The sequence below is a fragment of the Thunnus maccoyii genome, chromosome 1 (genome assembly GCF_910596095.1).
Source record: "Thunnus maccoyii chromosome 1, fThuMac1.1, whole genome shotgun sequence".
In the NCBI taxonomy this organism is placed as follows: Eukaryota; Metazoa; Chordata; class Actinopteri; order Scombriformes; family Scombridae; genus Thunnus; species Thunnus maccoyii.
This window is the reverse complement of record NC_056533.1, coordinates 19,963,919-19,991,600: the sequence shown is the minus strand read 5'-3', so window position 1 is coordinate 19,991,600 and position 27,682 is coordinate 19,963,919. Positions and strand designations below refer to the sequence as shown.

Sequence of the window (27,682 nt, the reverse complement as noted above, 5' to 3'; positions counted from 1 at the left end):
ACTGTGTTGGTAATCTAGTCTTGACCCACAAACCTTTAGGGCTAATAAAGTATTGTTCATATTTTAGTGCAGCATTGATGTGGTGTTAATCAGACATTTAAAGGACAGGATCACAGTTTCTGTCTTAAAACAACAGTCAGGTGCCCATATAAACACTGGAAGAGATTTTCCCCGCAGTAATCATTCCTCCTGTTTCATTCTGGTACATTTGTCAAATGCACTTTCAGTGTAAGTGATGGGGAAAAAATCCACAGTGTGTCCACACAGTCATTTTGTGCAAAAATGTATTTAAAAGTTGATCTGAAGCTTATATGAGGCTTCAGCAACCCAGTTAGTCAGATCAACTGGATATCTGCCACATTCACAGTCTTTTTAGCATCAAATTCCCTTTTTGTGTTTCTTCAGTGTTTCCCTGTTGAGCTGCAATGGAAGTTAAGTAACAAGAAGAGGGACTTTGGCGCTGAAAAGACTGTAACGATGACAAATATCTACTTGATTAGATTTGAAGCTTCATATTAGCTTCAGATAAACATTTAAACACATTTTTGCACAGAAGGAGGCTTGTGGATTTTGGCCTCCTTCATTTACACTGTGAGTGCAGTATGAGGGGATCTTCAGTATGAACAAGAGGAATGATTATGGCAAGAAAACCCTGTTTTAGTGTTGATTTGGGCACCTGATTGTTGTCTTAAATTGTGGACTTACCCTTTAACTAATAGTGTAAAATGCTAAAACCTCACAGTACACTTTGTATCCGTACATTTTTAAACGTGTACCTACAATATACAGTACATCTTAGCTCAGGAGGAGTTGCACAAATACAAAGTACTACAATACCCATAATGCTAGTCACGTGACGAAGTGTCACGTGCCTCTCTTTCTATCAGGCTGCCAAAACACAGTCTACAGAGTCATTCGCTGCGGTGGAGGCAAACCCTGAAGGTACTGTGGTCAATTATCTGCATTTCATCCTCCATACACGACTGAACAGCTTCTTATTTACAGACAAGATCAATGATGTGGAGATGTCTTAATTTGGGGTCTTTATAATGAGCTTCGTCATGTTTTATGTTCAGCTAGGTAACGCTATAAGGTGTGCTAGCTAGCTATTGTAGGACACTGATTGAATAACAACAGGGATGACTGTTGTTGACAGGTCTGTATTGTTACGCTAATGAAAACGAAAACAGTAACCTACTCACATTAAAAGGTGGAGAATTTAACCTTTATTTCATGTAGGCAGCTGAAGGTTTTCTGTGTGGAATATAAATTAAATTGAGGTCAGCTGCACATCATCATCACCTCCTTCCTCTGTTTCCAGGAACGTTAGCTTCACTTCGTCTTCCACAGTTTCTGTAGACTTTGATCAACAGCTAACAGAGAGCCAAGGGATTAACTATCGGTATCTACTAAAATTGGTGTAAATGTTAGTCTTTTTTTGTCCCAATTTGTTAAATTTGTGCCACTGTTATTTGTGATGTTTTTAAAGAGCCTTTTGGACGGGTTCACAATTTTTCAAGTCTGTCAGACTTAAAAAAATGTAGGGATAAGTAAGAATAGGTTTTTCTTGCCATAATCATCTCTACTGTTCATACTGACCATTAGAAGATCCCTTCATAATGCACTTACAATGCAAGTGATGGGGGACAAAAACAAGCCTCCTTCAGTGCAAAAATGCATTTAAAATTTATTTATGTTTTACTTATTCCCATGTTATTGTGTCATTATACAAAAAAGACTGTAAATGTGGCAAATATCCCCTTGACATGACTAACTCAGACTGCTGAAGCCTCATACAAGCTTCAGAACTTATAAATGCATTTTTGCACAAAATGACTGTGTGGACACACTGTGGATTTTGGGCGCCAACACTTACATTGAAAGCACAATTGAAGGGAATCTTTCAACAGCCAGTATGAACAGAAGGAATGATTACAGCGAGGAAAACCTCTTTTAGTGTTCATATGGGCACCTGACTGTTGTGTTAAGACACACTTGAAAAGTGAACCTATCCTTTAACACAACGACGCAAGAGAAGCTTGAAATGATCAAATATGAAGTTGGACATGTATGAACCTCTTATTTCTAAGATGCTGTCAAACAAATCAGTATTGGTGACTGATGACTAAAGTATTGGTTTTTCTTTTCTTACTTTGAGGCTGTATGAGTCTTTGACAGGTCCTTGAGTTTTTGGTTGCAGTAAAGAGTCTGACCAGATCATGTTGATACTTGAGTGAAGGTATTCACCTCTCACACAGTGAAAATGGTTAAATATACTCCCGAGCCCTGCACAAAACTGTTCATTCAGCTGTCAATTTGCCTTTTCAGTAGTCAGCATACTTCTGGTGTGCATGTAGGTCTTTGTGTAAAATAGAAACAGTACAGGAACTGGCTCATCGAAATCTTGCTCTAAGGAACCAGTAGTGGTCTTTGATATGCTCACAAAGACCATGCGGGTTTTCATGTCAGCCAAAAAGTAAAGAATTACAAAATGTACAAAAGAATGTGCTTTAACATGAAAAAACTGACTTCATATTTATTAAGCCTAATTGTTGATTAAGAATTACGGTTTATTCACCAATATAAATAACGTACTTGCTCTGTAATCAACATTTCTTTAGAGTCTGCGCTCTATTAAAAACGACTCCTTCACATTCTCTTACAATGATCCAAACGCTAAACCAAATAACGACTTAACATGAATTTATACTGTATGTTGATATAACACAGTGTGGATGCTCAGTTGTTGTTGTTTTTTTCCCACTGCAAGTATCCCTAAATGCAAAACAATATTTCCTTACAGATCACCAAGTGGCTCCATCATTTCACTGACACCGTTCATTGTTTCAAAAACATCGCCAGCCTCCTGACTGTTGTGGAAGACACTGGACATAACATTTTAAACGTACCGTGATTCTTTGTCCCTTCACTCACACATTCTGACCTGCTTTCCCTCAACTTGGATTCAGTGAGTTTGAGACTTAAGGCATTGCAAGCCGAGCTGCAGCCTGTTGACTCATGGCCATTAACACTGATGTTGAGGACTGGGGTGCAGTGGGGAGTAATGATTCGGGAGAGCGGGCGTGGCTCTTACAGAGCCCCAGTGTGGATTCTGTCCAGCATATTGAGACGGACAGGAGGAGGAGCGGGGGCGTGTCATCTATGGGAGCTGTCTTCATCGTGGTGAACGCAGCATTGGGGGCAGGTCTACTCAATTTCCCAGCAGCCTTCAATATGGCAGGAGGAGTGATGGCAGGAGTGATGCTTCAAATGGTGAGGAGATCCCAGTGAAGCACTTTATCAGAAAATAACTGCAGGAGGCAGGTGTGGTGAAGGGATGTCTGACCACCAGCTTAAGTACAAAAGTATTACATTTATTCTTATTTGTAACAGAGAAAAGCAAGCAATTCCTGGCTTTAAAGCCTCTGAAAACTTGTTTTTGAAAATGTATCTATAACATAACATAGTCATGACTAAATAAGCAACAATCAAAAGTTTAAAACATTCTTATATCAGGAGTTATACATAGAAAATCTCAGCTAATTGTCTTCATAAGGACTGTATGTGTGGTGTGTGAGTGTGGTTTGATCAGATTAGATAACCAATACTGGCAACATTAGCAAACAACCCACAATTGTTATCAGATTTTGGTCTAAATGTTGCATCACCTTTTTCTAACTGAACCCCACCCACTTCAAACCAAAAGCCAAGACAAAAACACGAATACAAAAATCTCTCATGTGAAATAATTAAAACTGTTTTTTGTTTTTGTGTTCATGTAGGACTCTGTTGCTTTTAGTAAGAAGCTGATTGAGAAAATAGATTTAAGTGTTTCAGGGCCATTAAGTGAACCTGAATGGAAAAAATATGGTGCTTTGACATGATTATTGACTAAAATTACTGTTCATTGATCTAAATTAGAATATAAGACTGAATCTGGCTTCAGCAGACGTGCAGACTCACCACTCTGCACTATGTGTGAAAGCATTTATCGGTTGTCTTGTGACCCACAACACAAAACTGCTTATAGACAATATAATACAATAGGGAACCATAATGTGATGCTTCCTGTTTCTTTATGTTTCAGTTTATGCTGATCTTCATCATCAGTGGACTGGTGATTCTGGGCTACTGCTCTCAGGTTGGTGTCACTTCAGTACTGTCACACTCTTTACTTCCATCTTGCACTCTTCCACTTGTCTCTCTTTAATTCTCCTCATCATCTACTGCGTTCCTCTAAATCAGACTACTTTTCCGTTACTTAATTTTCTCCCTACATTGGTGATGAAATATTTGGAGCAGCCTTGTGTAATAACATCTCGGTTCTGTGGTTATATTCCTGATCAAATGCCACATGTTGCACTGAAGCACAGACTTTCACTTCCTGAGTGGCTCAAACATATGCTTACACATTGAAACACCATTTCCATTATTTGGTAAGATGAAATGTGTACTGACCCAGAAACATCAGCATTAAAATAAAAATAAAAAAGTAATAGTACTCTTTCATGGGACTTCAGCTGTAGGAAGAACTTTGTCTGAAAGCATGTGATGCCCTGAGAATTGCTGATGTGATGAATATGACTAAGTGTGCTCATCATGTGCTGGTATTGCAGCCTAAAACCATTACCCTCTATAACCATGCTTTAAACTGAAGATGATCGCTGTCTATAGTCAGTATTTACCTGTAGAGTCATTTATATAGACCAGGATGTACTTCTTCACGTTGACAGCTGTGATGTGTTGTCCACAACCTACCAATACTCGCAAACCTTTTATCTATCTAACACAAATTCCACTCTGCTGTACAAAATCTGCAAAAAAAGAGACAAACCTGCACTCATCAGCTGGACACGATGAAGAAACTCAATCATTGTTTTCTCAGACACAATCTTCAGAGATTTTTGTAACTATTCCAGTACATTTACCGCTGACTCTGCGTTCACTTTTTATCTTTTTGTTTGGTTTCTTCAGGTCTGTAACGAGAGCACCTATCAGGAGGTTGTTCGAGCAACTTGCGGGAAAGTGACCGGAGTCATATGTGAAGTAGCTATCGCTGTGTACACCTTTGGCACTTGCATCGCTTTCTTTATTGTCATCGGAGACCAGCTGGATCGCTGTGAGTATATTCACGCTGATTTAATGACTCACACACCAGCCACCCTGTTTCTGTCTTGTTTAACAGATTTGCAGGGACTTAAGGCGAAAAATAGTTTATGCTCTTTTTGTGCAACCGCTAAATGTTCTAGATGCTGTTTTTCAGAGCTGAACTTTGTTTAACTGTCTCCACTTAATGATCTGTCGCATACATTTACGTGGACTTTGTCATTTTTGGCTTACATTTAGTTTTGTGTGTTTGAACAAAGGAGGATGTCTTGTAAAAGTGTTGATAACCTTTTGGGGGCAAAAAAAGGCTGTGCCATCATTGATGAGGGCAAAGAGCATCCAGGATGACACCACTCAGCTTTTTAGGGCAGTAAATGTGTCCCTCATGTGACCCACTTGTCCATTTCCACGTTCCAAGACGCTGACAGTGAAGAAATCCTACTCCCGTCTGTTTCTGAGAATAGATTGCGACCTTCCGCCTCCTTTTTAGTCTTTTTGAAGTGAATGAAGAGGCCGTGACATCAATTATCTACTTTGCTAAATTTCTGCCATGTGTGCAGCAGTTAATTCCCACTGTGCTACTCTATCCTGCATATATTTCACTGTCTACTTGTCCCTCTCAAAGGTTTCTGTAATTTCTGTTTTGTTGTTGTTGTTGTTGTTGTAGTGATAGCCGCAGTGGCTCATGAAACAGATGGCATGGTCAGTGGCTACTGGTACATGGACCGCAAATTCACCATTGTTGTTACTGCAGTCCTGGTTATTCTTCCTCTCTCCATCCCCAAAGAGATCAGCTTTCAGAAATACGCCAGGTACAAATCTACCAACAGCTTATTATCACACACGAACAAAGTTTTCTTAACTTGTGCCTTGCTTGATAATCATGTCTGAGTTGTTTCCCCGTCTTTGTAGCGCACTGAGTGTGATGGGAACCTGGTATGTTACCATAGTGGTGATTGTTAAGTACATCTGGCCTGATCAAGAGGTGACTCCAGGCTATATTCCCACCAGGTGAGCCCTGCACACACTCCACGACACTATCAGCTTTTTTAAAAAAAAAAACTTTTTACAAAGTATTGCAGCATTTCGGGTTGTTCACCACTCATTCAAGCAGAAACATCTGCATGCTCATCCTCATGCTTTGCCTGAGTTGCTAAATCATTGTGTTTGTTACAGTTCTGCTTCCTGGACTGCAGTTTTCAATGCAATGCCAACCATATGCTTTGGTTTCCAGGTACCTCTTCATTTGGTATCATTTGAGATCATAAAACAAAATACCTTTTTTTTAAAATTGTAAATTTAAGTTTAATATTAAGGAAAAATGTTGTTTTTTCACCCGCAGTGTCATGTCAGCTGTGTTCCGGTGTTCAACAGCATGAGCAGGAAGGAGATCAAACCGTGGGGAGTCGTCGTCACTTTTAGCATGATAATCTGCCTCTTCGTTTACACAGGAACAGGTATTGTCAGCATGTGTATCTGCTACATCATATACTTTAACTGACTTGTGAATAAATTTAGGAAACTGGCTTGTAAAGAGATGTTTGGTTTTCTCAAACTTTATCACAAACTGCAAAACCGTGGTCTACTTTATTGGTTCCTGAGTATTTAAATGTCAATTCTACTCATGCTGATAGCAAAGGACAACTTGTGGAGCGTGTTGCAAGACAAGTGGGTCGTGACAAGCTGTCAATACTTACCTGCTTGCCTTGTCCTGTGATTGATCAGGTGTCTGTGGCTTCCTGACATTCGGCTCCAATGTCAGCCAGGATGTGCTGATGTCATACCCTCCCAATGATATCGCTGTGGCCATCGCAAGAGCTTTCATCGTCATCTGTGTGATCACCTCATACCCCATTTTACATTTCTGTGGCAGGTAAGATAGAAGATAGTGAAGATAAACACATTTCTGGTCTCCCTATTTGATATATTTTTATTTTCTTTGTATCACAATGCCGTTAATGCAGCATTTCGTCACTGCACTCCGCTGTAATCGTGTGTCCTTGCAGGGCAGTTATCGAGGGACTGTGGCTGCGTTTCCAGGGCGAGCAGGTGGAGGTGTGTGTACGCCGTGAGCAGAGGCGGAGGATCCTGCAGACGCTGGTGTGGTTTGTTGTCACGCTTGTCCTCGCTCTCTTCATCCCAGATATCGGTCGGGTCATCTCACTGATTGGAGGATTGGCAGCCTGCTTTATTTTTGTCTTTCCAGGTGAGATCCACCTCATTGTGTGCACACTTTCAGATTTCTGTGCAACTTTAATGTCATACGGTAATGTCTGTGTCTCTTTTTAAAATCAACAGGCTTATGTTTGATGCAAGCCAAACTGTCAGAGACAGACAACCGATCTGCCAGGTGAGATGCTGTTTATACTTTTTCATGTTGTGTAGGTGCTTGATTTCCTCCCACCCCCAAAAAAACATGCATGTTTCTGTGACTGGAGGTGGTCCTTCAGTGCTGCATTGTAGCTAGGAGGGGAGAGATGCAGAGGATGAATTTTCCTTTCTAGGAATAAATGATCATTCAAAGATACATTATCAAACTTTGGCCATTAGGGGGCAGAAAAATGTCCAAACAAGCTACCGCTTATGAAGTTATGGCTTATGTGTAGTCAATCAGTTGTCTGTTAGACATTCAGCAGCCGCAGAGAAACTGTAACAATCATTTGGAGTTGTGTATCTGGCCACCTGATGAACGCAAGTCAAACATTCAGTCTCCTTGTAGCTCTTAAACAGGGTTCAGCAGCCACTTGGTGCCTTTGTGTGTTTACTTTGTCTGTTTGCTGCTGGGCAGGAAGTGAACGGCAGGTTTATCAAAGCTTGTTTGCTAGAAACCAAAACAATGAGCTTAACTACAGTTTCAATGATTAGTTGATTAATTGATTAGTCTGCTTACAGGAAATGAATCTGCAACTATTTTGATACTCGATCCATTGTTGAAGTAATTTCTTAAGCAAAAATTTCAATCATTCTCAGCTTCCAGCTTCTCCAATAAGAACTTTGCTGTTTTGCTCTGTATTTTATTAATTTAAACCGAATATTATTGGGTTTTGGACTGTTGGTCGGACAAAACATGACTTATTCAAATGTCTACTTGGGTTCTGGAAAACTGTGAGAATTTTTCAGTATTTTTTCAGACATCTTATAGACAGTGATTATTGGGAAAATATTTGGCAGATAAACTGATAGTGAAAAATGAAGAAAAAATGTTATTTGCAGACCCAAAAGAAAACACATTCTGTAATTTTTTTTTCCTGCACTATCCTCAGGAAGAAGCGTCTCACATTGGAGACATTTAGTGTCAGTATTCCAAATGTTAATGGAAGATTTATGTAAACTTCTATCCTTGATAAGGATTTTCTTTAATGTTGGTCCTTTCCTTTACAGCTGGCATGGATTGGTGGTCTTCGGTGTTGTCATGGTTACAATCGGAGCTTTCATCTTTGGCCTCACCACGACCAATTCCATCTATCAAGATGTCGTCAGCTAAAAGGATCATTTCTCTCGGAGCCTCGTCGTTGTGGACAGAGTTTAGTCCTGTGCTGCTATTATGAACTAGTGGAGACGATGGAGAAGCATCTCATGACACTCATTTAAATAATCAAGACCTCTACAGCATGTCACATCTCCACTCCGTACTGAGTTAAAGCTCCAGAGCGCTTTCCTCAGTCAAGGAGCAGTCGAAGAAACCCCAGAATGTCAAGTGACTCTAGACACTTTGCCTTTTTAATTTCTGTGAAGTTTAAATCGCATGTTTCTATGTTTTTTATGTTTGTTTTAACTTGCAGTGAAAGCAGTTTTCGACAGTGTAGCCACTCCACAGGGAGCTTTTCTGCTGACCCTGTATGTGTGAGACATTCCTGTCCTGTTTACAAGAGCTAAGGGACTTTGTACAGAAAGGTCTTACAATCAAATTGATTTTAATAATGAAATTGTACCAATTTGTGTATTTTAACTTGCATGTCAAAGTAAATGTTTCTTATCATTGAAAATGTACGGTGGTTCCCGGGTCTAATCCAGTGACACACTTTATGTTTGCCCTACTAATCATTTGTCCAAAGATTAAGAAATTTGCCTTTTCTCCAGTGGAAAATTGAATTAAGTGATAGGTTTGCACACAGTAGGACACGTCATGATTGATGAATGATGTGTTAACTGCAGGGCTTGATTTGTTCACTTCCAGTCAAGATCAGTCTAAAATCAAAGGCTTTCAGGTCTTCAGCTATTACATAAGACATACTAACATTACATTTTGAAATAGATTTATGAAGACATTTGATTTATTTATTTAAACATTTTGTTACTTTCTTATACGTTTGTTGTGGTTTTAAGAACTATAATGGTGATTTTCATAATCAGTTTTAAGGTTAGTTCATGCTTGTTAAGACAATTTTGCAAAAGGACAAAACTAGTTTCATGTAAACCTGCAGGACTTCAGAAAGAGGACTAGTTACTCTGTGCCAAAACGTAACAGCCAGTCTGGATGAAACCTACAGCGTTGTGCCTCCTAAACAACTGCACAGAACTGCAGGGCGTCCAGCAGCACTGCCTTGTACAGAATATGAAAACCCAAACTGATTCCTCACAGAGTGGGTTTGAAAATGGTTGCGTCTTTGTGAATGTATGCAAATGATTGACATTCAGAATGCACATTGTACATTCTGCCATTACTGACAGTGTGTACAACAAATAGTTTGTCTTGGTCAGTGGGGAGAAATCAACTAAACTCTGAAGTGGGAGTTTGATTTACTTGAATCAGTACACAACAATGCAGGCTTTATGATTCAAGCTCAAAAAAATGATCATTTATTTGTTCTTGTTGGGCTGAAACCAAAGTGTGAGCTTTCCTTAGTTTTTTTATGCTACGTAATTCAAAACTTTAAACACTAAAGATGATCAAAGCACATTAAGTTGGATTGCAAGTTCTAAAATTAATTTCATTTTATGAAGTTACTTTTCCAACTGAGCTCCAAGTGCAGTTCAATTTTTTTTTTTTTTTTTTAAAAATGAGGATGTTTATGATGACATGGTAATCAAGACTAGAGTGGCCTCAATGCCTGGTTTTACAATTATTTTACTGTATCACAGATTATCTTTGGTATGTTAAGGACAGAGTGTCAATAATTGAGTCAATGAGTCAATAATTTACAGTCTTTTGTCGGTACTGTTTATCCAGGTTTTATGAGTGAAACAGCAATATTTGGTGTTTCATTTGTGAATGTAAGGGACAGAAAAGGTCAAAAGGGAATGTGGTTTATTTGCAACACTATTGGTGTGAATATATTCTCACATATTTGGCGGAAGGGAAAGAAACCAGAGTGAAACAAACAGTCTGCAGCATTGCACCATGTGACCAGTACAGAAACTTTACAGCTGCTGCGTTTTATTTCATTGATATGTTGCAGATCTTTCGTGCAATCATCGCTGGAATACAGTGTTCTTCTGGTTTGGAGTTGAAGCATTTGTGTCAAATATTTTGCTTTTGATTTCTTTTATCCTTTTGGTGCTGCAGACAGTTCATCTGGGTCACATGACTGAATGTCAGCTGCTTTTGCTGCATTTATGATCTGTCACTCATTTACTCTGTTTTTTTTAGGTCAAACATTTTTCCTGTCATAAATGTGTCTGTTGTCTTTCACAGAATGGTGACTTGCAAACATAAAGGTTCATGACAAAAAAATTAACAGAACTACTTGTGATATTTCAATAAAATCAACTACGATCAAGACGTGAATAAATCACAATCCGTGTGTCACTGACAGATCAATGAAACATTTAATAAAAAGAGAAATGCAAGCAAGATTACAGTTTTGAACAAGCATCATCATTAAGTTCAGTCCAATCACCTTGTATCACTTCTTTTCACTGAAAAGTTAAATGAAAACAGCAAACACCAAAGATTCAGCTTCACGTTGGTGCCACAGGAAACAGTTTGTGATCATGTACAGTGCAGTTGAAGTATTTGGACAAGGACACTTTCCATTTTGTGTTTGTATTCTTGACAAGGAATTAACAGTGAGGTCAAAGTGTTGACCTTTTAAGGACAGTGTTCACTTCCATATTGGGTGAACATGTAGGATGTCTTATTAGCCCCTTTTATATAATATTAATTTCCCAGTTTTTGGACAATGGAGTTTTTAAAAAACGCCAAACAGTGGCCTGGTCTTGACTAATTGACTGATTAAATATGGGTATTTTAATTAAATTTATTAATATGCCCAGTTATTTGTGGTCTTGTCACATTGGAAAACTGTATAAAAAGGAGACAACACTTCCTACACTGTTCGGCTAATATGGATGTAAACACAATCAAAGCTCAAAGTTGGTGTTTTTGTTTCAAGTCCATTGTGATGGAGAACAAAGACAACACAACAAATAATGTGTCCCAAAAAAAAAAAAAAAAAAAAGCAACTCACTGCATTACAGGTACTGTGGGAACAATACAAGGATAAGTGCTATAACAGTCCTTTTCCCTTCAAATTCATCTTCCCTGAGAAAAATGTATCATCCAAACAAGTGATAAGTGCAGGTATAACACAGAGAGCAGTCTCCATCGTCGCTCAGTAGGAGCCATTTGTTATGAATGACTGGAACATGTGGAAAGCTGGACCAGGAGCCCACTGTGGAACCATGTGACCCGCACCCTGAGACAGAAAGGGTATTTCATCATATAATGGCACCATATTACCAGCCTAAAAAAACAAAAAAACAAAACTGGACTACCACACTTTTATGGCAGAAATCTTAGTGCTTGCTTACCTTGACTGTCAGGAAAGTGATGTTTCCAAACCGTTGGTAGAAACCAGCAATCTGGTCCTCATGAATCCAGGTCTGGTACTTGGTAGTTGACTAAGAGCAACATTTCAATACAATTAAGAGTTGTAGTTAGGGTTAAAAACAAACAAGACTTGTATACATTATAATTTTTCCTAAAAAAAAATAAAAAAATATTGAGAAATTGAAGTTTCTACCTTCAGGCCGAGGTCCTCCACAAACCATTGGTCCCCCAGGAAGTTGCAGGCCATGTCGGTGTCTCCGTTGTAGACGAGTGCTCGAAGGCCCCGAGAGAGCAGCTTCAGATAAACGTCCTTCACTGTTGGGTAGAGGGTGGTGTAATTCCCTCCAACAATGTCACTAAAGTCAGGAAAAGTTATGGGTTGTTAATATGAGTTATTGTGGTCATCGACATCTTCCTGACTCAGATGTACAAATTAGTCTTGAATTGGAGTGAAAAAAGTATCTGTTCTCAAACCCATTACAGAGCTAATATCAATAAGGTTACATGATTGTTCCCTCTATAAGAAAACCTGTGAAGTGAGGTTAAATCAATGCTATTAACAAAGGTGCAGGTGATCAAACAACCCTGGACAAAAGCAGCATATTCACTTATTTTTGCTATGATAAATTTGCTATATTCTAGGGCTGCAACTAATGATTATATTCTCAATTAGTCGATCAGCTGTTTGACCCATAAAATGTCAGAAAATGGTGAAAAATGAAAATCAATGTTTCCCACAACCCAAGATGACGACCTCTAATTTATTTAATAGTTGGCAGCTAATTGATTAATCATTGCAGCTCTACTGTATTCTGTCAGTAACAGATCAAATTACCATCTTTAGTACATAGTGTCTAAAATTGTTTTGCAGCCACAAAAACTTTATAAATGGTCACAAAGAACAGTAATTGCAGCTACAGGCCTAAGTCAGAATCTCTACTTGCTGCTTTATTATTTTTTTTATTTATTTTTTTTTTTTTTAAAATCCCTCATTCATTATTAAAAGTACCATACTAAATTGCTGGAGTGCCCCTTTAATCTGGAAGTTAACACAATAAAATGTATTGATAATACAAAAACAGAAGAGTGATGTGGATTTGTTTGCACTGACAGTTGCTGCTACTGTAACATACCTGCAGATGTCCCATGCGGGCAGAAAATCTGGAATGTGTAAAGCTTTCCTCACGTCGCCTCTGTTCAGCCAGTTTGCCTGAGCTGTACTGTTGATGCAGGGAGGGACTTCACCCAGCATCACAGAGGACGAGGCAGGCACTTGACCTAAGAACTTAATTTAAAAAGAGATTATCATCAAAACTCTGAGTCAAACGAGAAGAAGCACAGGTGCACGTTCCAGCAGCACTCACCTTGTAGGCGTGTGGCTGTTTCCTGTGCTTCTGAAACAGATGATTCATGGTCATCTCATAGCTTTTGTAGGAACTTCTGCGACCCTCACAATCCAAGTAAAGTGCATACTCGTTAAGTCCGCTCTCATACACGATATTAAAGGCCTCACGCACCTGGAGAGTGACAAGAGCGAGGGCTGATTAGACTCTGAATCAATCATCCTGTAGGTACGCTGTTGAAATGAAGAAACACGTACCACTATCTTGCAGTCCTCTGAACTGGGGTCGTAGAAATTACACTTCCCCTTCTCACAGCAGTTCGTGTTCAGATCATGCCATAAGCTGCACATAAAGAACAGCATCAACTACTGTACATATTTATTTAATGTCATTAGTGTTTGAATGTCTGTATACTGATGCAAAAGTTGCTTTTTAAAAATTGGCTTTTTAGCATTCAGGCAGGAAAATGAGTCAACACTGAAATACTCCACATGTTTACTGGTCAGGAGGAGAAGCAAACTGTACTGTAGCTTCTTTTCAGACTACAGTTGATCTTTCATTTTACATACACAAGTCAATTAAAATCATATGTTTAATGTGACGTGATTTGAAAGTTACTGATTTGTTGTGTGAATCACTGCTAAATGAACCGAAGGAACAAACTGGCATCTGATGATGTCGCTTTATGAATGCGTTCCTTCAGTGTAAAGCAAACTTCATCTTCAAAGTGAAACTTACTCTTCTCCAAAGAGGCCGTGATAGTAACCGAAGTAGATCAAACTTTGGTCATTGAGAGCGAAGCTGCTGATACCATTTCCCACTGCAAAGCCCTAAAAATAAAAAGATAATTCAGGATAAATTTTGGGAGTTAAAAAAGTATGTCTGCTGTACTGCAAAAGTTTAAAGATCATCACCATCATGACACAGATGCTGACGGCGAGCAGCTGATGAGCAAAACATCTCACCTTGAAGTTGATTTTTGCGGGGCCTGTTGCCACGTTCAGGCTGAGGGTTGGTGCGTAAATTCCCCCATAACTTTCCCCAAATATGAAGAACTCATTCTGAGTGAAGTTTGGGAATTTGACAAAGAAACTCTGCAAGGCTCTGTAATTATCCTCAGCAACCTAAGAGGAAATGGAAAAGCTGTTTGTAAGTTGTTTTTCTTTTAGCTTTACAACATTTGCCAGTTGTCAGTCACTAAACTCACCTGGTCATCATCGGTGGCATAATTTTTGTCATCGGAGAAGGAATAACCAACTCCTGCAGGAGATTCTAGATACAGCACATTGGCAATCTTGTTCCAGCTGAAATTGTTCTCATACAGTGTAGCTCCGTTATCATTTACCTGAAAAGGAAAGTCAACATTGTCACTTTAATTCAGTGCACAGGTGAAGTTATGCACACAGTAAGCATGCTTACGTGAAAGGGTCCGTTCTCTGACAGGAATCCATCCAGTGAGCTGCAGCCTGGGCCTCCATTCAGCCAGAGCACCAGCGGGTCTTTGACTGGGTCCCGCTGAGAGGTCACAAACCTGCAGGAGATCAGGACAAGGGATTTATTTTCACTTCATTTCACTTATGTTGGAAAGTCACACTCTCAAGAAGTCTTTTAACCTGCTGCACAGCACATTAAAAAGTCAAACAGTGAACTTCAGCCTTATTCAAAATAACTTGTGGTATTACAAAGATGTTCACAAATAGCAATGTTTAAAAAATAAATAAAAAAGGACAGAGTAACCTCTTACGGGAAATTTCAAATAAAACACTTTCGGTCATGGTTTCATGCATGCTTAAAGGACAGCGTCAGTTTTTGAAGTCTGTCTTGAAACAACAGTCAGGTGCCCAGATGAACATTGAGACAGGTTTTTCTTGTCATAATAATCACTCTTTCAACATCAGTGCCAAAGTTCCTCTTTTTGTTACTATACTTGCACTGCAGCTCAACAGGGAAACACTGTCCGTGGAAACACAAAGAGGGAATTTGATGCTAAAAATACTGTAGATGTCCACTTGATATGACTAACTCAGGCTGCTGAAGCCCCATATAAGCTTCAGATGCACTTTTAAATGCATTTTTGCACAAAATGACTGTGTGGACAACCTGAGGGTTTTGGCTTCCATCACTTAGATTGAGAGGACATTTTAAAGGAATCTTTTAATAGCCAGTATGAACAGGAGGAATGATTACAGCGAGGAAAACCTTTTTCAGTGTTCATATGGACACCTGTTTTAAGGACACTTGAAAAAATGTGGACCTATCAAACATTTTACTTGAGGTAAAATTGAGGAAACCCGGAGGATTATGGACCCTTCCCAAACACCGAGTCGGTTAAAGTTTCTTACCAATAATGTAGAAACTTGCCCGGCCGCGCCTGCAGGTACCCCGACCACTGGCGGTAGTTGGGTTTGAACGACATACCTGGCAGGTTAGTCACCTCATCAGGAGCATACTGAGCCCGCGAGCCGAGCGGAAACACGGCCAGCAAACACACCAGCAGCAGACCGCCGCTAAACATCACGTAACCTCGCTGATTCTGAGCAAAGAAAAAACCCCAGCAAACTACACGACCCCACTCCGTAGATGAAGAGAAAGGCGAGGCTCGCTTGTTGCAGTAACTTCCTTTAAAAAGAACCAGGACATCATATGACCGCTGCTGTGTGTCATGTGATCAACGGCGCCTGAAATTCCTGAACAATGAAGCAGGTGTTGATAGTTTAGCAGCAGCGAGCAGCTTTACCGAGTTATAATCAGTGTGTCAGGAATATATTATAAAATGTTTTTAAATTAAACACATTAATAAAACAAGTGGGAGGACATACTCACTCTGTCAATAATAAAACAACACAAAAATAATCCTAAACGGGCTCTTTAAGGCTGACCCATGACTAAATTAAACAAAAGTCAAAACAACAGTGACAATATATTCTATATTCATATAGGTCTATTCTGAGACCTTTTTGTTTAAATTAATTAATAAAAAAGTAAATTAAGAGCCTGTGTTTCCTCATTTACATAACAAAAATATAATTTCCCATGAGACTAATTACATTCACCATCTGATATGTGGGCTATGTGTCAAGATTATTCATGTAAAGATGGAAAGTAAGTCGTCAATTTTCAGTGACTAAAATCTGAAAGATGACTTTATGTACAAAGAACAGTTCCAGGTTTTATTTGAACTTAACTGTACAACTTTTTGGAACAAACCTCTGGGGAAAATCAGGAAATGACACAGAAAGGTAGAATTATTATATTCTTTTCAATTATATGCATTGTACTTATTGATTTCCCAGTATAATGGAGGTTTATAAAGCAATTAATTTGTTAATTCATTTGGCAAAAGCTGTTTGCCAACCGCCAATAAAACCAGAAGAAGAAGAAGAAGAAGAAGGGTTGAACCTTTATTTTGAAGGCAGGTAGACACGGCTACCGGAAACAAGACGAGCCGAGCTTCAAAACAGTGGGGAGCGGATTAGCAGAAAAGTTGGTACAAAACTGTAAACTTACTTTAGATTTAAATTAAACTGTGGACACGTTTACCTGGCCACCAACACTTGTGACGTAAGTTACGTTCAGGACTACTAGCTTTAGCTTCAGTTAGCTCAGTATCCTGAAGCTTCCCAGTGTTGGTCCACACAACGAGCGAGGTAAGTTAACGTTGAAACTACTAACGTTAACTTAACGGTTCATCGCCTGAATTAACTTTTTCACGCTCGCCGCTGAAACTCGTGCAGGCAGTATGTTTGTGTGCACGTATTAGCTCCGGTTCAAATAATTAACACGTCAAACAACAAAGAAAACAACTTGTGTTTCTGGCTTTGGACGAGAGTGAAAAGCTGCACATAACGTTAATGTTTCCGGTGTTACAGAGTATTTGGTGACCCATCAGATTTTGTGACCTGCCGTGTTGGAAGAAGTACTCAGATACTTTACTGAAGTAAATGTAGCCTATCAGTACCACAATGTAATAAAAATACTCAACAAGTAAAAACCATGCATTTAAAATCATACTTAAGTTAAAGTAATAGTATCACCAGCTAAATGTACTGTAAGTACTAAAGTAAAAGTACTAATTTTGCAGTAAATCGGGCTGTGAGTGATATATTAAATACATTTACTACAAGTACATTATTAATTTATCACTCACAGCCTGATTTTCTGCAAAATTAGTACTTTTACTTTGTACTTTCAGTACATTTAGCTTCTATACTTCTACTTAAGTAGGATTTAAATACAAGATTTTTACATGAAATTAAGTATTTTTACATTGTTGTATTGATACTTTTACTTAAGTAAAGGATCTGAGTACTTCCAACACTGCAGGTCACAGAATCTGATGGGTCACCAAATACGCTGTAACACCTGTTCAGGCTTATCACAATAAACCTCTGCCAGCGCGAAACAAGCCATGGTGAAAGTAGAAACGAAGAAGAAACTGTTTTATTTTCACTTAATATGTATCAAGAGTCACACAAAGCTACAGAAGGTGGCTCAGACAGGAAGCATCGATGAGTTTGAAGGATAATCTTCTTCGCTGTGTGTGTGAGGCGGGCAGGACTGAGTTGATTCATACTGCTCAGTGCAGTCAGGCTCCCGGCTTTATTTGTTTTTTCCTCTCTCTCATCCAGCAACATGGATCCTGAAGGAAACCCACACAGTCCAGATGGAGAGACTGCCATGTCAGACCAGAACCCCAAATACCAGAGATGTCAGAGGAGCCTAAATGTGCTCACCACGAGGTTTGTCAGGTTGTTACAAGAAGCTCAAGGCGGTGTGTTGGACCTCAAATATGTAAGTGAGCTGAGCCCAGTCAATCACACAGCACACTCATCCCAACACTGGAAATATTTCATCATATTTGGACAATAAAATGTAGGGTCAGATATGATTTTTTAATTTTTTTTTTAATTAATTTTTTTGACAGGGACGATACATGTAGGCATTATTACATTTAAATAAAATGCAACCGATGCAGTGTATATAGGACCTCTAGCTGTAGCTAATTTGCGGTCATTGTCCCTGTTTGCTTTTAAGGGCTAAAACGCATAATACAACACTCTGACACGGGCATAGAGACTAACAATCAAACAGATATAGACAAACAACCACAACAAACAGTAACTGAAACAACAAACACTGCAAACAACAATCAAGTGCAATGACTGAAAACAACGATTAAGAACAACAAAAAGGAAAGAAAGTATGTATGCTATATAAACTCATGTATCTCCGATAACAATATGAATCTTCACCTGGAGCTGAAGTGCACAGGCTACACAATGAAAGTAGGACAGATAGGATGAGGCTGATGATGTGGGCTTTTTCATGTTCTTTCAGGCTGTCAGAGTCTTGGCTGTTGGACAGAAAAGGAGAATCTACGACATCACAAATGTGCTAGAGGGCATTGGTCTGATTGTGAAAATTTCCAAAAGCACTGTAAAGTGGATGTAAGTTTTAACCCTGCCTTATGGACGTGCATGTATTTTAAGAGTGTAGTGTGAAATGTTCTACAATATAATACATGTGTATTTTTTTTCTAAATAAGTGGTGCTTTGCCGGGAGAAAATGCACTGGAGTTATCCAACAGACTGTTAGTTTTAAAGTCTGAGCTGGAGGACTTGGAGGAGAAGGAATGTATGTTGGACCAGCAGAAAATGTGGGTCGAACAGAGCATCAGGAACACAACAGAAGACTGCAGCACATATCCTTTTTATGCCTGTTTACACGTGGAACACATCGGTTACCAACATTTGTCAGTTATTCTATTCTATATACTTCTGTATACATAGTAAACAGTGCAGAAATTCAGGTATTTGTTGTTCACGATATACCTGCACATAGTGAATGTCTCTGTCTTGCTGCACACTGGCAGATTCTGCAAGGTCTCACACACAATATTTCAAATTGCACCTTAACTCGGATCAACTCTCACCTATGTGAATCATGAGGATATCTGCAACTGCTTCAGAGGTAATATATAATCACTCTCTCACTCTGCCTTTCAACAGTTACTCTTCTTGCATGTGTTTGATACAGCTGAAAATCCAAGTAGAGGAGCAGTGACCTGAAACCAGTGTTATCTGCTTTTTATTGTGTCGTTTTTGTTCCATTGAGGAAATATCAAAGCAAAAATCCATCTCTTTCATCTTTGCTGCTGTTGATTTGCTGTTTGATAAATGAAAATCAGTTGCAGCTAAGAATCATCTGATGTTTTGGCCGTTTATTCATCATTAATTTTGTGGGTTGTGGACTAATATCAACACATCTGGACATCTAGCAAAACACTACAACAGCTGAAAATATTTAGTTTGTTCAGTTTAGAGGCAAAATAACCATTAACATTTCTTTTAAAGTACATAAAGACCAACATAAATCATTTTCTTTTCACTCTCTTCAGGCCACACTCTTCTGGCAGTACGCGCACCTTCTGGCACACAGCTAGATGTTCCCATACCCAAAGCTGTAAGTTCTTCATCACTGGAACCCATTTTCTCCCTTTTTGGTACCTTTTTATTCAAATGTGACAGTTTACTGTATGCATACATCTTCTTTCAGGTCCAGAACAGCCCGGCAAAGTTTCAGATCCATCTGAAAAGCATCAATGGACCCGTAGACGTCATACTTCTTAACAAACACTCTATCAGCTCTGCCCCTGTTGTCTTGCCAGTCCCACCACCTGAAGAAATTTTACGGGATGCCAAGTTAGCCATGTCTACAACAGATGAGACAGAGAGCAACACTGCACCTTGTCAGCCTGCAGCTTACGCCAAACGCAACACTAAATCAAGACAGACGGCCTTGGAGGACAAACAGGCTCTTCAGTCATCATCCTTAATGAACGCAGCACCTAACAGAACTGATGCATCTGCATGTGAGTAGCTTAGTTCATGCGGTGTTAGTGTCTGAAGTGTTGATATGCCACTTAAATAGCAACTTGACGTCCAATTTTAGCTTTAACATGAAACCTTTAACATTAAACTTTTAAATGCATCCAAATTCAGATCCCAGATCAGAGCGAGTGTGGTGTTGCTTTGTACTTCAGGAATGTGGATTACAAGCCAACATCACACATGTTTCACACATTTTTTTGGTGACAGAATTGCAAAATTTTCTGTGGAAAAAGGAAAAGAACTGCTGCTTCAGGGACCAGAATATTTTAATAGTATGATAAAGTGACTGTACTAAATAAATTAATGTTAAGTATTTATTTATAATACTTGATTGTCACTGCTGGTAAAATAGCTTTTTAGAACCGCAAGGTTTCCTTATCTGAACTGAGGAGATAACACAGATGTCAAGTGTTTATCAGTTACATCACAGTGGCTGCTGAATCTGCAGTTTCTGTCAGTGTGTTTGATCATTTCTTAAATGTGTGCTTACACAATAATGCCATCACATCTCATGCATGTTTCTGTCAGTGCTGAGTACTTTTATAACAATCTTTTCTCTCTTGTTTTCAGTGCGAAGTTTATCAAAGGAAATGGAAGACTTACTAGACCCAAACAAAGGTTTGTGCCCTTGTTGTATCTTGTGTCTCTAAATTATTCATAAACTCTTAAACGCCACTTTATTTGACCGTGCATGAATATATGATAAATTATATCTTCCCTGATTTCTGTAGAAATTATGAATGCAGATCTAATCACAGAGCTCATGGCCTCAGAAGGTAAGTGCACTTCATTTTCTGACTTCATTTATATTGGTATTTGTAGTATATTTGTCTTAATTAATGTGTTTTTCTCCTCAGTTTTTTCTCCGCTCCTCCGCCTGTCTCCTCCGCCTACTGAACAGGAGTACGTCTATAATCTGGATGACAGTGAAGGCCTGTGTGACCTCTTTGACATCCCTCTTCTGAATGTTTGACCATGGACTCTTGTGTTAAGACTTCAAATGTAAATATCTTTATGCAAGAACATGTACATAGCCGTCTGTTTTTAACTGTTATTGGATTATTTGGCAGAACATATAATAAACAAGTGATTTTCTAATATTGTGTCTCATTCATAGACCCAGAAGCAAAAATATTAGAAACTACTTGCAATCATGCGGTGCAGTATAACAGTACAAACAGGCTGTAGAGTTCAGTTGAAGCCTCTCTGACAGTGTCAACAACAGTACAGTTTGACACTATTTACTACAGGACTGAAGTAATAGATGGGACTACTATATGCATGTGAGTCTTAATTTTCTTCAGCTTTGTTTGTAGAGCTGTTTACTCAGTTATGTATCACACACATGCAACTTAACACTGTGGTGCCACTAGAGCTGCTGCATAAATATACTGCCTACTGTGGCCCTCCTTCTGTTTTTACTAAGATTTGTCTGGTAAATACAAATAATCAGCAGTCATGAAACCTTTAGTGTGTATTCTAGACGGGGGCTATAAGTATACTGACACTGTCTGTCTGGAGGACATGCATGTTAGGAAATGTCTGTCCAGCTGAGGTGTCCTTGAGCAAGTTTTTGAACTGTCCATGCAGTGTTATTCCCTCTTTAACCTCCCTGTGGATGAAGCACTGTTATGCTATAAAGCATAGCACCATGTGTGTGTTTGTGGATAGCACAAGTGTTGTAAAGGCATTAGGTGTCTGGGGGAAAAATTATGTGAAATGAAGTTTATACATTTTACAGAGATTGCTTTGTATCTGCTGTTCAGGTGAGTGATGAAAATCATAATGTTGAGATCAGGAAAATTCCCATACAGGAGTGTAAACAAAGCCAAGTGAACTTGTTTGCTTTCGTATGGCCCCTGTTTATTTTTTGAATAAATTCTTGTATTATTCACTCTTCAGTAATACGTAGTGACTTTGACTACAACTCAGGGTTTGTTCTGCTTGTGTTTGGCCAAAAAAGAGCCACCTTGACTTCTATCCCTATCTACTATCTTTTCCTTATATTGTCTTGCTTTCTGGCTCCCATCACAACAAGCTGTTTAAAGAAGGGTTACTGCAGTTCCAAAACAGTTAATTAAACTGTACAAATCAAGGGATCACGATGATAACCCAGCCATCTAAGTGAAAATACATTATTCCCCTTTTTGCTGGGAACCCCTTGTAAACCCCTCAAGGACCCCTGGGGGTCCCCAGCCCCCACTTTGAGAACCACTGGCTGGGGAGACAGTTTGACTTTACTGTACAAGACACTGGGAAAAGTAAGATGTAAGTTATGTATTTTTTCCTTTAAGCACAATTAAATTTTTGTCATTAAAATGAATTCACTAATGTAATTCCTCCCAGTCAGGTGTCATTGTGAGAGTTTGTAACGTAGCTCGCCTTCACTAGAGGTTCCCGGAACTAGAAAGGCAACCACGTGGTCATGTTGCTAGGCAACACATGTTTGTGACCGTACACTGAGCACTGACTAATGTGTTAACGCTTTATCTCTAAGCTATCTTAACATCACACGTTTTCCGTGTTATTTCTGCAATATAAACATATACGATGGTGAGCAAAACGTTCCTTTTTTGTTTTTTAATCCATGCATCACACATTGTTTTCCTTATGAGGTAACGTTAACGTTAGGTAACCTCTTATGTGTTATGATCTATAATAACGACATTAAAAAAAAATACGCTAGGTTACTAATGCGAAGCAACTGTAATCTTCTGCTAATGTGTTGACTTTTGTCCAGCCACCAAAGAACAAAGGCACAAGTAAAAAGCCTGCAAAAGCAATGACTCCTACACTAATAGATGGCCTTACCAAGGAGGAGATGTCCAAGGAGCAGGTCAGAGCTGAAGTGTTATTGTTTAAAAGTGTGAGTGAGTGATGCTTGTGTGTTTTTTATGTCAGGAGGAAAGAAAAGCTCACAGCTCAAAGTGATCTTTAATTTAAAGGAGTATTCCACCAATGTAATGTAGTGTTGCACTTCTGCAAAGTTAAGAGATTCCCTAGAGACATATTTGAAAGAGAGAAGTCAGAACTGAAGCAGCAGAGGCAAAGATAACTCGACTTTTAGCACCTTGTGTGGGTCACGCTCCAAACATGCTGGATCCTACCAGTGGCATATTTTTTCAATAGACCTTTCCAGCCTGGTAAATGCCCACAACTGTCAAACCTCAAGTGTGTCTAAACAACAGTCAGGTGTCCAAATGAACATCGGAAGAGGTTTGGCTGGCTATTAAAAGATCCCTTACCCCCTGTTGCTATAAGACAGACTTGAAAAATTTGTTTACGGTAGAGAACGTGTAAAACAAATGAAAAGCTGCCGGACGTACATTTTTCAGATTCAGATATGCCCATACACTGAAATGGATTTCTGCATTTCAGCTGGAAGAGCACATTGTGCGCCTTCGAGAAGAGCTGGATAGAGAGAGAGAAGAGAGAAACTACTTTCAGCTGGAGAGGGACAAGATCCACACCTTCTGGGAGATCACAGAAAGACAACTAGAGGAGGCCAAAGCTGAACGCAAAAACTTGGATAAGGAAATAGAGGATGATGAAGGGCGCTACCAAGTAGAGATCAAGGTAAGCTTAACTGACAGATACACAGCTATAGCTACAAACTGTGCCCAAATTCAGGAGCTGGATTTTACCAAGTCTTTATTTCAAGCCAGAACATTTCTGAACAAGTAACAAGGCCGTCAGATTTAAAAGGTTCTTCAAATGCAGGACACAGCTGATGTATGCTTTGATATCCTCAGTATCCATTGTGCATCAGTCATTTCTCAAGCGATGTGTACAGGTGATCCTCTCAACTTTATAAGTCAGGAAAAATCATGTGATCACGTCTACTAGCACTAAGTTTGTCATCGATCATAGATTTCGCTTTCAACTACAAGGCCAACAAGAAGACACTTGAGTGTAAATAGTGGAAGCCAGCAATACATTGCACTGTTAGTTCTTATAAGTGTCCTTGATACAGAGTCATGATTATATTTATGTTGCAAGTTAAACCTGACAACTCTTACTGTAAATACAGATAGGATGAAACTTTCCCAGCTGTCCACCGAAGTAGTGAATATTCCCATAAATCAGAGATAATAAAATATTTTCTTATCAGTTCAAGAATTTCATGCTTCTCTACAAACTGAGAATAACTCTCAAATGTCTGCCTTCCCTTGTGAAAGTTGTTTAGATAACATCAAAAATATGTTGCCTCCATTAAATAAGGCTGTTTTTAGTTCTTTTCATGAAAAGTTGGCATTTTGGAGATAATATAAGATTTCTTTAACTTGTCAACACTGATCATTTTATGAGCTTTGAATGTAAAATCCACAAATCACATTTTTAAGGACCACTGGAGTGAAAACGGGCGTAGAATAAATTCAAATATGCATACATGTATGTCAGAATTTACATTCAGTTAATTTTGGCAAGTCAAGATTATTTGTGGACAGATTTAATAGGTGAATGAATTTTATCATTCTGTGCTGCTAGGTGTATACGCAGAAGATGAAGCACCTCCTGTGTGAACACCAGAACACCATCTCTGAACTGAAAGCAGATGGTTTAATGTCCGCTGGCACGATGCAGAAAGAGCAAGCACGACTAGAGAATGAGCTTCACAAGAGAATGGGGAGCGTCAGGGTGGACATGCAGAAACTCGACATTGAAAAGCTTGTCAATGAGCTCGCACAGGTGAGCAATATACAAATCTGTGGATTTAATGTTTACAAGTAAACATCATTGCCACAATTTTGCTGTTATCTCAACAGAAACATGAAGAAGAAATGACTACAACAAGGAACAGCTGCGAGAAGGAGCTCGCAGGTAAATAACGAATGTCCATTTGAGTTGAATTTAACACCTGTGCTCTTTTAAACTAACTGGGAGTCATAATTTTGTTCTTGCTATTTGAGTAGAAATTCAGGCCAAGCATGAGAAAAAGCTGGAGATGCAGCAACAAGAGCTGGACAACATGAGGAAAAATGAAACCAGTGATAGAAAAGATTTTGGGAACAGCCACATCAACTATCTCATCAGAGACTATGAAGATGTTTTCAGTAAATTTCATGCACTCGCAGTAGACATGAAACAGGATTTGGATGTAAATGTTTCACTGAAGGTATAAATACACACACACAGCGACCTTGTCAGACTGACAAAAATAAATTTCTGGTGATTTGTTTAGGCCTTATTTTCATTCTAGATTCTTATTTTAACATTAATCGATTGATTGTTTAGTCTATAAAATGGTGAAAAATGCCTGTCAAGATTTCCTAGAGCCCAAGTCGTTACCTTTGAAACCCTTGTCTCAAAACCCAAAGATGTTCAATTCAAAAGATGTAAAACACAGGAAAGACCCTGAAAATGAGAAATGTTAGGCATTTTTCCTAAAAAATGACAAATAATTAATGCGAGGAAAGACATTATTAATCCATAAACACACAGTTCTGATTCTTACAGAGATCTCGGTTCACATTAACAATCAAGAATACATTTGTTTCTGTTTAAAACATTTTTCATGTAAATTTTAAATCACAACAAATAATCTGAATTGTTGATGGTAATTTTTTCTGTTGCACTAGCTGCAGTTATGTCTTGTTTCACATGGTGTGTTTCTTAGGAAGAGATTCAAGACATGAAGGTGAAACAACAGGAAATCGACCTGCGAGGTGTTTTTCAGAGTAACAAGAATCTCCGTGATCTTCTCTCAAAAGTCAAGGGGGAAGCTGAAGTCATGGAAAAGATTAGATTCTCTGTGCAGACAAAGGTTATGTTGTTCTGTGGTTATATTGTGCAGGTGTTTCATAATTTACTGTAGCAGCTTGTGCATTTATTTTTGTTGCTGTCTTTGGTGCCTTGCAAAGCGTTTGTCGTAGTGACTGACACATAGCATACTGCACAGTCACACGGGGACAGGTGAATTTGTGACACTGTTTTTGACAGGATCCCAATGAAGATGTCAGAATAAAGGAGCTGACTGATCAGAAAAGGGAATATGTGGTACTGGAACAGAAATTAGGCGAGGTAAAAGCCAAGACACTAATACCTATGCTTGTAGGTATTAATGTGACTGTATTTGCATCTGTTTTTGTGCATGTTCACGTGTGCTTCTGTGTCACAAAGCTTCAGCAGGAAAGGGACGAGCTGTATAAGACATTCACTCAGAACGTTGAGAAGGTGCAGCATAATGCAGGTTTGAAGATCACACGGCTGGAAAAGAGAATGAAAGCCATGACAGACAGCCTGGAGAAGACGCAGGCTCAGCTCTCCTCAGTGCTCTCTGCCCCTAATATGGACCAAACTGCCCTTGGTGGGGTCACAAACAGAATTAAGGTACTGCTGTATACCCCCCTTCTGTTTCCTCTTCTGCCAGCAACAGTCATTGACGCCCTTCTTTTTATCTCTGATATTATTATTTACATTCTTTGAAACGTTTTTTTAAGTTGCAGAGTGTATTTTATGCATATTATCCTGCTGTCTATACAAGAAAATGACAGAAACATGTTTTTACTTGTAGGAAGAAATTGACTCCAGCAATGATTCCATTAAGAACTTACAGTATAAAAAAGCAAAGATTTCCAAGGTTAGTAGTTTATTTACTCTCTGAAAGTGCTGCCATGCATTTATTTAACTGATCTCTATGTAACTACATGTGTTCAATATATTTATGTAGTTTATTTGCATAGTGACATTCATACTTACACTAGACAACTGTGCATCTGGCAGGCCTGTAAGGAACTGCTGCTGACCCACGAGGCAAAGCAGAGAGCGTTTGGAGTCCCTGTGGAGGAGCTCTGTGTAAAGCCTGTTGACAGCAGTCTTGCTTTACAGCGTCTGGAACTAAACTAACTAAAACCAAAGACTGAACCCTTTGAAGCAGATCTCACTTTCTTTTTTGCATTTGATTGCATTAGACTACAGCAAACTTCTCTTTTTCTCCTTTGATATGAATATTGATGTTCAGCAACACAAAATTATTAACATGAAATATTATTTTTGAAACGTCTGATAAATTGAAATTACCTCAGAAATATAGTATTGTTATACAGTATATGATGGCTGGTGTAAAACTTCAAGGGCGCATTATATTAAAGGTACAGTGTGTAGGGTTTATTGGCATCTAGCGGTGAGGTTGCAGATTGCAACAAACTGAATGGTGTGGTCTGTTAACAATAAGGCATTACCTCTGACTTAGGTAGATGTATGTGGAGAACAGAAATGACATCCCAAAATGTATAAACTCAAGAAATCCTGATTTTAGCTTCTGTAGAAGGAACATTGTTAATTTTATTGTCCAGTGTTTGATTTCAGTAACTGGGCAACAGGTGTCACTGTCTGCTTACTTTTACTTTACGTTTCTATTTCTTGATGGATCATTGTGGACTAAGAAAGTCTGAAAGGTGTCAGACATAATGTTGACATGGCATGGAGAGAGGTGAAGATGTGGCATTTTTTGTTTATAAAATGACTAAAATTATGAATTATTATCAAAATATTTGCAGATCAATTTTCTGATTAATCAACTAATCGTTTCAGCTCTAAAGGGAACAAAAGGTTTTGGTGTCCTCAGTAAA

At 38.8% G+C, this 27,682-nt stretch overlaps 4 protein-coding genes across 7 annotated transcripts; 3 read left to right on the top strand and 1 right to left on the bottom strand.

The window, feature by feature from the left end:
- The first annotated feature begins 857 nt into the window (after nt 1-857).
- slc38a7 (solute carrier family 38 member 7) lies at nt 858-10,907 on the top strand. 2 transcript variants are annotated; one of them, XM_042407092.1, is made up of 13 exons: nt 925-942; nt 2,159-2,239; nt 2,804-3,273; nt 4,088-4,141; nt 4,975-5,119; nt 5,774-5,918; nt 6,019-6,117; nt 6,283-6,340; nt 6,449-6,563; nt 6,832-6,979; nt 7,113-7,312; nt 7,405-7,456; nt 8,488-10,907. In XM_042407092.1, exons 3-13 carry the CDS (start codon nt 3,019-3,021, stop codon nt 8,588-8,590), a joined length of 1,374 nt encoding a protein of 457 aa, XP_042263026.1. In that variant the 5' UTR covers nt 925-942; nt 2,159-2,239; nt 2,804-3,018; the 3' UTR covers nt 8,591-10,907. The 2 variants fall into 2 exon arrangements, with proteins under 2 accessions (XP_042263024.1, XP_042263026.1); XM_042407090.1 differs by lacking the exon at nt 2,159-2,239 and having other exon boundaries at nt 858-942.
- On the bottom strand, nt 10,857-15,880 carry si:ch211-122f10.4 (cathepsin A-like). The gene is made up of 11 exons (XM_042407080.1): nt 15,564-15,880; nt 14,641-14,752; nt 14,429-14,566; nt 14,187-14,345; nt 13,960-14,051; nt 13,479-13,563; nt 13,243-13,395; nt 13,012-13,163; nt 12,072-12,234; nt 11,860-11,949; nt 10,857-11,744 (listed from the first exon to the last, which is right to left on the bottom strand). The coding sequence occupies exons 1-11, from the start codon at nt 15,734-15,736 to the stop codon at nt 11,661-11,663; spliced, it is 1,401 nt and encodes a 466-aa protein (XP_042263014.1). The 5' UTR covers nt 15,737-15,880; the 3' UTR covers nt 10,857-11,660.
- Nucleotides 15,881-16,607: 727 nt separating this feature from the next.
- Nucleotides 16,608-21,209, top strand: LOC121894481 (transcription factor E2F4-like). Of its 3 annotated transcripts, none has more exons than XM_042407116.1 (10): nt 16,608-16,704; nt 17,850-18,012; nt 18,559-18,668; nt 18,767-18,922; nt 19,148-19,191; nt 19,619-19,683; nt 19,777-20,092; nt 20,682-20,729; nt 20,843-20,887; nt 20,969-21,209. In XM_042407116.1, the coding sequence occupies exons 2-10, from the start codon at nt 17,854-17,856 to the stop codon at nt 21,082-21,084; spliced, it is 1,059 nt and encodes a 352-aa protein (XP_042263050.1). In that variant the 5' UTR covers nt 16,608-16,704; nt 17,850-17,853; the 3' UTR covers nt 21,085-21,209. The 3 variants fall into 3 exon arrangements, with proteins under 3 accessions (XP_042263050.1, XP_042263042.1, XP_042263034.1); XM_042407108.1 differs by having other exon boundaries at nt 16,620-16,782; XM_042407100.1 differs by having other exon boundaries at nt 16,620-16,868.
- A 1,327-nt stretch (nt 21,210-22,536) lies between these two features.
- Nucleotides 22,537-26,981, top strand: LOC121897112 (dynein regulatory complex subunit 4-like). The gene is made up of 11 exons (XM_042411407.1): nt 22,537-22,664; nt 22,852-22,947; nt 23,490-23,687; nt 24,600-24,800; nt 24,878-24,932; nt 25,025-25,227; nt 25,729-25,875; nt 26,052-26,132; nt 26,232-26,441; nt 26,626-26,691; nt 26,835-26,981. The coding sequence occupies exons 1-11, from the start codon at nt 22,662-22,664 to the stop codon at nt 26,955-26,957; spliced, it is 1,383 nt and encodes a 460-aa protein (XP_042267341.1). The 5' UTR covers nt 22,537-22,661; the 3' UTR covers nt 26,958-26,981.
- Nucleotides 26,982-27,682: the final 701 nt, after the last annotated feature.

What these genes read in the sequence shown, in the direction of transcription:
- slc38a7 (XM_042407090.1), top strand. Translation starts at nt 3,019, where the DNA reads ATGGCCATTAACACTGATGTTGAGGACTGGGGTGCAGTGGGGAGTAAT. An exon ending in CAGGAGTGATGCTTCAAATG is followed by an intron (nt 3,274 to 4,087) that starts GTGAGGAGATCC and finishes TTTATGTTTCAG; the next exon opens with TTTATGCTGATCTTCATCAT. An exon ending in ATTTTACATTTCTGTGGCAG is followed by an intron (nt 6,980 to 7,112) that starts GTAAGATAGAAG and finishes GTGTCCTTGCAG; the next exon opens with GGCAGTTATCGAGGGACTGT.
- si:ch211-122f10.4 (XM_042407080.1), bottom strand. Translation starts at nt 15,736, where the DNA reads ATGTTTAGCGGCGGTCTGCTGCTGGTGTGTTTGCTGGCCGTGTTTCCG. An exon ending in CACGGCCTCTTTGGAGAAGA is followed by an intron (nt 13,564 to 13,959) that starts GTAAGTTTCACT and finishes CTTTATGTGCAG; the next exon opens with CTTATGGCATGATCTGAACA. An exon ending in AACAGCCACACGCCTACAAG is followed by an intron (nt 13,164 to 13,242) that starts GTGAGTGCTGCT and finishes TTTTAAATTAAG; the next exon opens with TTCTTAGGTCAAGTGCCTGC.
- LOC121894481 (XM_042407116.1), top strand. Translation starts at nt 17,854, where the DNA reads ATGGATCCTGAAGGAAACCCACACAGTCCAGATGGAGAGACTGCCATG. An exon ending in TATCTGCAACTGCTTCAGAG is followed by an intron (nt 19,192 to 19,618) that starts GTAATATATAAT and finishes CACTCTCTTCAG; the next exon opens with GCCACACTCTTCTGGCAGTA. An exon ending in CTTACTAGACCCAAACAAAG is followed by an intron (nt 20,730 to 20,842) that starts GTTTGTGCCCTT and finishes TGATTTCTGTAG; the next exon opens with AAATTATGAATGCAGATCTA.
- LOC121897112 (XM_042411407.1), top strand. An exon ending in AGGAGATGTCCAAGGAGCAG is followed by an intron (nt 22,948 to 23,489) that starts GTCAGAGCTGAA and finishes TCTGCATTTCAG; the next exon opens with CTGGAAGAGCACATTGTGCG. An exon ending in TTGTCAATGAGCTCGCACAG is followed by an intron (nt 24,801 to 24,877) that starts GTGAGCAATATA and finishes TTATCTCAACAG; the next exon opens with AAACATGAAGAAGAAATGAC.